The 11,491-nt window shown below is 45.0% G+C and overlaps 1 protein-coding gene across 4 annotated transcripts; it reads left to right on the forward strand.

Annotated features, from left to right (window-relative positions):
- Window positions 1-69: 69 nt before the first annotated feature.
- LOC133129830 (zinc finger and BTB domain-containing protein 1-like) lies at window positions 70-6,043 on the forward strand. 4 transcript variants are annotated; one of them, XM_061244175.1, is made up of 2 exons: window positions 70-217; window positions 2,075-6,043. In XM_061244175.1, the coding sequence occupies exon 2, from the start codon at window positions 2,085-2,087 to the stop codon at window positions 3,900-3,902; it is 1,818 nt and encodes a 605-aa protein (XP_061100159.1). In that variant the 5' UTR covers window positions 70-217; window positions 2,075-2,084; the 3' UTR covers window positions 3,903-6,043. The 4 variants fall into 4 exon arrangements, with proteins under 4 accessions (XP_061100159.1, XP_061100158.1, XP_061100160.1 ...); XM_061244174.1 differs by lacking the exon at window positions 70-217 and adding an exon at window positions 684-902; XM_061244176.1 differs by lacking the exon at window positions 70-217 and adding an exon at window positions 907-1,018.
- Window positions 6,044-11,491: the final 5,448 nt, after the last annotated feature.

Genomic DNA, 11,491 nt, shown 5'->3' on the forward strand with positions numbered 1-11,491 from the left:
ATGAAGAAAAAAACACAAACACCTGTCTAACAGATCAGAAACACTCTTCAATAGGCATCAGTGGAGGCGTCGGTGACTACTGTCTGCAGAAGACTTCACAAACAGAAATACAGAGGCTACGCTGCAAGGTGTAAACCACTAGTAAGCTGCAAAAACAGGATGCCAGGTCACAGCTTGCTAAGAAGTACCTAAAAGAGCCTGCATAATTCTGGAACAGGTATTGTGGACAGATAAGACCAAGATTGTAAAATATATCTTTTCATACCTGTATAAGATGTGAGAGTAACAATGCTGTGATATATTAGGGATGGTATTAGATGGTATTAGACGTGTAAAAAAACTGGGCAGGGGTATATAGGAATGGAGACAATGACATGCGTAATGTGATAATTTAGCCTATGGTTAGAAGACAACACTTAATCGTGACCGACCATAAAACTCACTTTTTGACCTACTTATTCATAAAAATATTGTAAAAATGAGAATAGATTATTTCAAATGGTTACGAATGACACATGATGAGGATATTTTCAATTCTTGGGAAAAAAAACAGTATTAAATGGGTTGAACTTGAATCATGTACATATTGAAAATTACGCGCTATGCGGGTGTCCTGTAGGCCTATAATTTTGACAGATGTTCGGTGCCCTTCTCTTCAAGCAGTTTACAACCAGCTTTGGAGGGCTGAATTTTCGTAGGAAGGGTTGGACCTGGAACAGACTGACACAGACTCAGTGCGGTAGCACACAAGAGTGTCTGTGCGGAAGTGCTTCGAAACGCGCTGCAGGAGTGGTCTGCCGTCGCGACAATTCTCACGCTTTACACTTTAAAAAGACGCTAATCTCAGGTCACAAGCATAATCTTAAATATTACCCTGAAGGACTCGGTGCTCCGTATTAGTGGTGAGTCTCAGCTACGCATTTATTTGAGTAGGCTACTGCCATTTCTGTTTGTGCGTGGTAACTCGATTGCTTTATTATCGCTGGGTGGCCGTGTGAATGTGAGACCTCACAGTGTTGTAGGTTAACTCCGTCTCCGTTTTGGTTTACGTAGCCTCCTTTTATTTGATTGTAGCTATTGTAGTTAGATAAGTATATTTTAACAGGAATGACGTAAAAGGCGCAAGTACACGTTAGCAAATGCATAGTTTTGATGACTTTTGGGTGTGATTGACAGCCACAATGCCCGCATGACTCCATCGTTGGTACAGGCCAATGAAAATGTGTGGGAGGGACATAAACCACATAGCTTGAGAACGTCAACAATGAGTATCAACAAAGGATGCAATTAGCCAAAGTTTGGCAGGAAAATGTGTCACTGTCTTGATTAGTAATGGTAGTAAATTATGTTTAGAAACACGTGGTATGCACAAAAAGTGTTAAAAGCAACCATGTGCCCTTTCATTGTCACGGAAGTTCGATGTACGCATTTGAGCTTGTATATCCCGTTAGCTTGCGAGCTGATTAAACGGCTCGATAGCAAGCTAAGATTGATATGTTTGCTCAACACGAAACTAATTCGTGAAGCTCAATCAATTTGGACGTTTTAGAATTGTGCATTGTGATCTTTATTCTTTGAAAGTGTCAGCGTTTCTTTCGCGTATTGTCAGGCAATAAAAGATACGGCTCCAGACGAACGTACAGCATGCATAATTACCTCGCTAAATGAAGCTGCTATACCTACAGTTTTTGGTTTGGCAACCGCTGGGTGGCTAGAAGCACCACAAAATGGAAGGCGGAAGTAGAGGAGTCGAATATCTGCATAAGCGCGACATTTCTGTACAACAGAGCGGTTCCAAATGTAGACCATCCTGCTGCACAGGAATGTACAAATGTGAAAGGAATAAAATTGTAATCCTAAACTAGCATGAATGAAACTCTGGGCCTTTTCAATGATTAATTGTTAATAGCATAGAACTGCAGTTGTGTGACCGTTTTGAAAGTTTTTTGTTTTTTTTCAAATTGAGTTACTTCTTGTCGAACAGCTTTCATGAAATATGGTGTGCAAAACTCTTGAACTAACATGGAATACATACATCATGTCAAGAGGCTCCATTTGTTTTCCCAACTCACAGGGAGGCGGATATGCCAGGCAGACCCCAGGTAATGACGCGGCCGAATCACAGCGAGCACGTCCTGCAGCAGCTCAATAACCAGAGGGAGTGGGGCTTCCTCTGCGACTGCTCCGTTGCAGTGGGTGACGTTGACTTCCGGGCCCACAAGGCTGTGCTGGCGGCCTGCAGCTCCTACTTCCGGATGATGTTCATCAAGGACCAGCGGGCTCGCCTAGACCTCAGCAACATACCGGTCAGCGCCGAGTGCTTCGACCTGATCCTGCAGCTGATGTACTTGGGGCGGACCATGACAGAACCTGGAGACTTCGAGGAGCTGAAGGTGGCCATGGCTTACCTGCAGATGTATTACATCCCAGATTCCCTGGAGGATCTCAGGGGAAGCCAGAGCGCTAATGCTAACCTCCCTCCACCCTCCTCCTCCTCTTCCACCTCCTGCTCATCTTCCTCTAGCTCCTCCCCATCCTTGGGCCCAGCGGAAGCCAAGATGATGTTCGGGGTACGCTTATACGAGCAGCCGAGACGGAGCAGTGCGGAGGGAGAGCGCCCTCTCCAGCACCCGTTGGCTCCCGCGCCGTCCGTCCTGTTAGCCCCTGCGCCCGTCCCCCAGGCTGTCAGCAGGCCTCCCACAGAGGAGCCGATAGCTACACCCCTTGTGCCAAGGCCCGTGCCGGTGGACAGCGTGACAGAGCGACCCTGTGACCTGCGGAAGAGGCCTTCGGGACGCCGGGCTCCCGCCAGAGAGCGCCCCCGTTTCGGCCGCACCTTCACCTGCGACGACTGTGGCTTCGTCTTCAGCTGCGAGAAGCTGCTGGTGGAGCACGGCCTCACCTGCACCAACCGCAAGGCCTTCCAGACGCCGGAGGCCCGAGCCCGGGCCCACGGCGCCCCCGCCTGGGGGGAGGCCTCAGGCTTCGAGGGGTCGGAGGGGCAAGAGTGGAGGGAGGGAGACGACTGGCGCGAGCGTGGCCTGGACCCCAGCGTGGAAACGCCGATAAGGTCTGTAGGGACGGTCACGGAGAGCGGGCCCACCAGGAACGGAGCCACCATCAAAGTGGAGCTGGAGGAGATCTCTACCATGGACGGCGTGACGGCGGTCCGGGTGGGCGAGAGCACGGAGGACGGCGGCCCGTTGAGCCCGCAATACCAGGAGGAGAAGAAGAACCGGTGCCCGTTCGGCCGAGGGGTTGAAGAGACCGGCGCGTCAGGGGTGGAGGACGGTCTCGCGTTCGAGGAACCGGGCGCCGTGCCAATTAAGCGGGAGGAGCAGGGCTCGGAGTGTGAACCCTGCGAGCTCTGCGGCGCCCCCTTGGAGGAGGAGGACCGCTCGGCGCACTACATCTCCAGCCACATGGCCCACATCTGCGCCTGCGGGAGGTGCGGCCAGATCTTCGTCCGAGGGCGGCAGCTGCAGGAGCACGCTGAGCGCTGCGGGGAGCCCCGGGACTCCGCTCGGTCGCCGGCGGAGGCCGACGGGCAGGCCTGGGCGTGGGGCTCGGGGGAAGAGGGTCCGATGGAGCGCGGCGGGGCCGGCGTCCGCTGCCCGCACTGCAGCCTGCCCCTGGAGAGCGAGGAGATGGCCGCCAGGCACGCGGCCCGCTGCCGGGAGGAGGGCGGAGGTGGGGGCGGCCGCTCTTACCGCGCGGGCTCGCACAGGAAGGGGCTGTATGAGCGCGGCGGCCCGCGGGAACCGCGATACAGCCGGCGGCTCCTACGGGACAGGCAACTGCGTCCGCGAAGCACCCTCGGGCAAGACGCGCCCCGGTACTGCTCTCCTGGCACCTCCTCCGCCGGGACGCCGCCTTCCTGCACGACCACCTGCGCCACGTGACCTCTCACCTGCTGTGCACCAACTGGCAGCGCTGCCCACCCGCCATGATGTCACAGCCTCCTCCAGCACTGTGACCGAACCCACAGACAAGCGCCCGTAAGCCTATGGTCTACATGGGGAGAAACTCCATACCACATCAGACATGGAGACTTACTCCGACTTCTGACAAACCGAATAATTCCTTAGTGTTTTGTGCACGCACGTGTTAGTTCTATGTTTTACAGAAGCCATAAAATTTGTAAATGGTTGTATTCACAATAAGCACCGAAATTGCTTGTACAAAGTACAATTATGAATCGTATGTGTAATCATAACTGAGTCCACTGTGTTGCTTTCTTTTGGGACAATAGTGGCCTGAGCATTCTGTGCACATTAAAATGCGTTCCCTTTTTCAGCCGCAGTTACTTGTATACATACATTCCTGATGGCACAGGACAAGTCTTGTACGATTACACAAGAGGCATGGAGCCAACTTTGGTTGTCTACTGCTAAAGGACTAGCTGTTACTTGTACTCTTGTGGTAATGTGTCCTTATTTTTGTGTTTGTAAGAGATGTTTCATTGCCAGAATGTGACATCATTTTTTTCTATTAATCCACTCTGTCTTTCTCAGTCATACAGTTATCTGGATGGATTTGGATCCTAGCCTGTTCCTAGCATTAGAAAACCTACATTGTGGCTTATGGAACACAGAAAAACACAGATTCTATAGTGTCAAGCACTGGTCTGTAGCACACAGAATCTTTGCGTGAGACAGAAACTCTGTGATTATACATAAGTTTGGCAGACTTGCAGAACAGTGCATATGTCAGTTCAGTGGGTTTATAAGAGCAAGAAATACAGAGGACGGTAGACAACATCAAACAAGGAAGTGCTAGAGTAACATGTACTCTCCGCATAATTTAATATCCTGACAACATACCCAATATAAAAAGCTAAGATGCTTAAGGAAAGTTGATTGAGGGAGGCTAGAAACAGTCTGTTGTGTGGTGTCTGCACTGTGTTTGGCCTGCATGGGAACATGGCCAGCAGTACTGCTCTCCAGATGGTTGATGTTGTGACAAAAATGTTTATGGGGTTGGTTTTCCCTTTGAATTTATTCCCGCACACACTAAGTTCTCTTTTCTGGCTGAAAATATGGACTTAATTTGTGAAATCATAACGGTATGACTCTTGACTTTTCAGTTATGGTGACGTGTGCTCTGTTCTTATACCTGCCAAATGAAAAGCTGCAAGGTTAGCTAGGTCAGACAGATATGTGCATTTTCCCTGTCCGGCAGTCAGTTTTTTTAAAGAGATAAAAACAATGCTGCACGCCCTACTTAATGAAGAACACTACTATTTGTGTGAATTTGGCTAGCACTGCACCTAAACCAAGCATAGCCAAATGGATTCTGTTTTCAACAGAATGTCTTTCAACTACCCTCTGAAATATGTCAACAAATGCACATTGTTGTCCTTTGTTTAGCTTAAAGTCTTGTACTGTCTGTGCGGTTGTGACCTTTTACGGATCTTCAGCAAGTTCGGCTTTAGTTGCTACTGGACCCAAAGAGCCTGGAAATGGTGACATCACCTATGAAGCTAAATGTTTTGCCACTAGAGGCACTAGAGAGCAAAATGTGTAGCGGAGGACTTGGAGCCAACAGTGCCTGTTCTCTTGTTTAGATTTTTCTGCCCCTCTGCTAAGTGGCAGGCTCAGCGATATACCTTTGTGTAAGTTTGTGTTACAGGGACAGTGTGTTTGTTTACATTAAGACAATGAAATGTTGGCTCTATTTGTCAAGTAATCTAAAGATTGACTAGAACCAAACTAGTGAATACTGAGTTTTTGTGTGACTGTCCTATTTGTGTTCTCCCATTCTTTTGAAATTTCTAGGTGATCTGATGATGCTTTTTTAAATTTTAGTTGCAGTTATTGGAAACAGGCTCTTAGAAATTATCCTTGGTACTTTATTTTAGATGTAGGTGTAGAACTAGTTTTTGCATCTACGAGGTCAAAATGTTTTGCATAGTGGAGTTTTATTTTCTTTTATCATATACGGTAAATATTCTAGTTTGAAAAATGAAAGCTATCTTATTTTTCAAGCCGTCAACAAATGTCCATTAAATTGTTTAATTAAACAATAGCTATTGGAAACTTAATTGGGTGTCTTTGATTAAGTGAGTTTGAAGGGAAGTAATCCAATATTGATTGAATGAATGCAGCCAATCATGAGAATTTGGACTGGATGTCCAAATTCACACAGCCTGGTTTTCACATTCCTAAATGGGTGTTTATGTACTTGAATTGCTCTTTAATGTACAAAAGTTTGGAATCGCCTTGTCTTTTTCTACCAAAATGTATAAAAATACCTTTTAATATAAGCTCTGAGTCTGTGCTTTGACCACATGTGAATTGTTTGATTACAAACAGAGAAAATGAAATATTACGTCAGAAAAAGCAGAAAAAGACATGGTGATTCCAAACTTTTGAACAGTAGTGTACCGCATGGTTTGTTGATTCAGGCCAATACATACAATGTAGGCTGGTAAAGCCGGCAGTAGTCACGGAACAAGGCTGTTTTTAGAAGCCTTTTGCATGTAGGGGATAGTCAAAGTTGCTCTGAAGAACCATTTTCGACTGCTGCAATTGTGGAATGCCTGAATATCAAACTATAAAAACGGACATTTATGTATGCTTGTGAAAAAAAAGCTATAAAATGAATCCTATCATAAGTACAGCCTCCTAAATATAATTTCACTATACACGCTTTTTTGAAGTTACTTGAACAGCTATTGTAAAGCCAGCTGGTCATCATTTATGTCAATCGTTGCACATAAAAACTGTAAGGGCAAATAAAAACCATACAGTAATATACAACAACAAAAAAGAAAAATGCATTTAAATTGAACTTGAAATTGAACTTGAACCAGGCCAGTTTCTTTCCATCCTTTCCCACAGTATATCTGAACTGCTCTCTATGAATTTGCTGTTAACTTCTGTGCTTTTTAGATATATGATTCTCGCTATCTAAGCTTAGTCATACAAGTAACACCTGCTCTGCTGACTTGCAGGGATGCCTATCACAGTCCTCATCTGCACACTCTGGGACAGGAACCCTGTCTGTGTAAATGATCTGCATCAGGTTCAATGAAGTCTTCTGTCTTTTGGTTTGTTGTTTGAAAGCATCTTAAAGCGTGAAAAAAAAAACTGCAATCTTTCCAAATATAATCCTTCGCTTAAGCATGTACATCCACAGTTTATTTTCTTACCTTTCTTTTCTTGGTTCCATCAAATTAGTATACTTCTTCCAAAGTACACAAACTGTACAGCAAGCAGGTGGACTACTATGAAACTGCAGTGGTAGTGACTGGGTGTAGTGGAATGCAATGTTACAGTATCAAATTTATTAAAGTGCTAAACAGCTTTGAAATTAATGGTTGAGATATTAACAGGGTGTAATTCATGTCATAGAATGACACCCGTTAATATCCCAAGCGTGAATTTAAAAGGTGTTATGTGTTTAGCTAAAGTAAGTTGCAAAAAAGTTGTTGCGTATGTTGAAACTACACTCCGCCACATCCCATCACCTCTACTCAAGTTTCATAATAGTCCGCCGCCTGCACATTTTGATGTAGTCTGGCAGAAAATAATGACTGTGGATGTTTGTGCTTAACCGTGGGTATTTGAATATACCCATTTTGAATGTACATTATTGGCGCTTTGAGGCCCCAAGGCAAAGGATCTTTATGGCCCACTTTACCTGGGTGAACTACAACTAATATTCATAAAATGTTTATGTTCTATGTTTTATAAAACATTCTCGTAAAATTATGTGGATGGACAGATACTATTCCGGGTAAGTTGAAACATAACATAATTTAATTTTTTAGGTGAACTGCCCCTTTAAGAAACGCTTCAGAAATTGGTGGAATATTTGATTTTACCACTTGGGTGCAGTGTTGAGCTGCATTTTGGCTGAACCGCCTCTGAAAAGAACCGCTCTGACACCTTGTTTGGGTAAAGAGTGACTGACCTTCCATCGCACTTCCCTGAGAAGGCAGAATAGCGACAAGACGCCCACTGTGGTGTGAATATTTATCTGCAGGGGGTATTTTTCACAAAGAAAAATATATCATGTTCTGTTCATTGGTTTCTATGTATTGTAGGAGTTGTTCCTTGTCACACAATGTTACAAACATGCTTATAAATCATTGGTGAGAGGAAATATTCATATCATGTTAAATATTCGTAATGCTTGACTGATAACAAAACACACATTGCCATGCGTTTTCATGTCTGCATTTAATTTTGTTCCCTACAGACGGAATTTTTAAATTATATGAAAGCGGACAGACTTGCCATTTTCCCATTTTGTATTTGTCATATTTCTGCAGGCCTAGAAAAGGAGTGCTGATGCAAAAATGTCTGTGTCCAAATACTTTCCTGCACTTTACTGAGATTGTCCTGTATGGTGTATCGGAACCTATTAAAAAGTGCAAATCCTGCCTTCTGGTCCTTTTGGCTCAATTGCGCCAGACAAGATCAATCGAGCACAGAAAAGTAGTTGAATCCAAAACAATTACGTAATTTGACCCATGTCTGGCTTCACACAAAGGTGCAACACAGAAAACTATGCTCCAGACAACAAAAATGGCTCTCCTTTTCTCAAGGCCTTTTATCATTTTATGCATACAGCTGTGATATGCCCTCCAATCCTCCAGTCCCTTGATTTGACTTTTTCCTGAAATGAGTGATTTAGTCCTGCATGTCCAGAGTCAATTAACAGTTATTACAGCAGCCGGGTTGATAAAGACGTCTTTGCTGTGATCGTATCTGCCGTGGACATAATGGTTCCATTTGTTTCTGTTATGCAATTCCCTGGTTGTTTTGGTAAATGCAATCAACGATAAAGCACTCAGTGTACCAGCCTGACCTGTTTTTTTTTTTTTTGTTGGGGTGGTGGTGGGGGGGGGGGTCTAGTGCGCAGGTTACATAAAACGCAAGCTGTCAATCACCCACGTCTCAGCGTCATCACCCTTCCCTCTATATTGGTATGTCACCGTGCCCCGAGCACAGCACCACATCATCTGCGAGAGGTGCATTGTGGGTCTGATCAATGGCCTCTGTCATCAAGGACGCCTGACACTGATTGAGTGCTCCAGAGAAGCCAGCCTGGAGATTGTGCCGTATATCAGCACATATATCAGCGTGTGTGACAGGGGCTTCGCACAACATGCTGGGGTTTAAAATACCTGCCAACTCTCGAGAAACTCGCATTACTGCCTTTCCTGGTTATCTGTTTGAGGAGGGGGAAATGGTACTAGAATGCTAAATGGTTCGCTCTTTCCTATGCTACTTTGTTTGAGCGGTTGCAGGGGCAGATACAAATAAGTGACGTGAACAGTGTCTGGCTCGCTCTCTCATCCTTATGTAATGGCGTGACAGGTTCCCCATGGCCCCTGACATACAGCTCCTCCGGAGCAGGAAATTGAGTGCTAATTGAGTAGGGACTGGAAAGAGGCCTTGTAGGAATGGGAGCACAGAGCCTTCAGCCACATCCTTCAACTGCCCAGTGCCACACAGCTCTAATGGAAAAGATGTACATATATAATTGTACATAAAATATACACTTAGTGAGGACTTTATTCGGTACTTATTTCTTTAGACTTCTACTGCTGTAGCCTATCCACTTAGAGTTATGATGCGTTGTGTATTCAGAGATGCTCTTCTGCATACCACTGTTGTAATGTGTGGTTATTCCTGTCAGCTTTGACCAGTCTGGCCATTCTCTTCTGACGTTTCTCATTAACAAGGCGTTTCTGTCTGCAGAACTGCTGCTCACTGGATTTATTTTATTTTATTTTTTTGCCCCATTATTTGTAATCCCAGGAGATCAGCAGTTTCTGAGATTCTAAAACCACACTGTCTGCCACCAACAGTCATTCCACGGTCAAAGTGACTTAGATCACATTTTTTTCCATTCTGATGATTGATGTGAACATTAACTGAAGCTCCTGACCCATATCTACATGATTGTATGCATTGCGCTGCTGCCACACAATTACATTGTGGCTGATTACATAATTGCATGAATAAGTAGGAGGGAGGCACGGATGGTGCGGTCCTGGGTTCGAATCCCGGTCGGCCAGGCCCTCTCTGTCCGGAGTTTGCATGTTCTCCCCGTGTTCGCGTGGGTTTCCTCCGGGTACTCCGGTCTCCTCCCACAGTCCAAAGACATGCAGGTTAGGCTGGTTGGAGATTCTAAATTGCCCATAGGTATGAGTGTGTGAGTGAATGGTGTGTGTGCCCTGTGATGGATTGGTGACCTGTCCAGGTTGTATTTCTGCCTCTCGCCCAATGTATGCTGGGATAGGCTCCAGCCTTAACCCAGCGGGTTAAGATAATGGATGAATAAGTAGGTGTGATAAAGTAAAAGTTCCTAATGACAGGTGAGGGTATAACTGTACTTATAATAATTGACAACAGCATGATAGTTTGAGGCTCATTTGATACCTTAGACCAATGGTTCTTAACCTTATTGGAGGTACTGAACCCTGCAAGCTTCATCAGTGCATTCACTGAACCCTTCGTAATTGGAAAAATAAAATATGATTTCTTAAAAACATAGGTATATATTTTATTGGAAAATAAAATATATACCTATGCTTTTATCGAACCCCCTGGGGTTCAATCGAATCCAGGTTAAGAACCACTGCCTTAGACCCTTTACAACTTAAAACCATTCAGCCAACAAATGTGTTCTATACTGTATCAGCATAATTTACAGATGAATCTAGTCCCAACCCCCAATTGCCATAGAGATCCATTCAAATGTAAAGAGTTTTAGTATTGCTTGTAGGAAAACCTGAAAATAAGATATGATAGGTCACAAACATCAGGAAGTCATGGCATGCAAAGGATATGCAACCAAGTATAAAAAATAACTATTTAATCTGCTATTAACATGATTATGTTAATTTGTCCAATTATTTTTGAGCCCCAAAATTGGGGGGAAAAAAGCCAAAAGTCTCATTATTCATTATTAACTTCCACCTCCAATATCCTGTGTTAGACAGCTAAAATAACAATAACATTGTCAATGTCCAAATATATATGGACCTGACTGTGTGTAGCTAGTCATGACAAATGGGCAACTAGCTAGGGCGCAGACAATAGCAGGTATGGAAGTCGAATAAAAGTTAAAACGGCTTGCCATACTGAATAATATGCAAACTGGGAGACTCGAGTCACTGTCCCCAGCTAACAAGCAAACTCTTTGAACTCGCGTGGGACTCTACTGGGGGACTGTGGCTTGAGCATAATTAGCTTAATTTGCCCAGACTAGGGTAAAGGATCAGCAGAGCGGCATAATTGTCTGTGATTCCATTGGGCCCGTTTGAGCCCGTTACTTGTCTGTTTTCATTGAGCGTATGGCCCAGCCCTGGCTCACCTGCGCTGTGTCACCGGGGATCTGTCGTCTGCACGATATCATGATACCAGATGCTCACAGTGTTCCAGAGAAACACAGCGCCTGGGTGGCTCTTTCCAGCATTACTTTGAGGTTAAAAGCACGTAATGTGTGTGTCTGGCCGGTCGGCACAGAGGAC

This window comes from Conger conger, chromosome 5 (assembly GCF_963514075.1).
Source record: "Conger conger chromosome 5, fConCon1.1, whole genome shotgun sequence".
NCBI classification, from domain to species: Eukaryota; Metazoa; Chordata; class Actinopteri; order Anguilliformes; family Congridae; genus Conger; species Conger conger.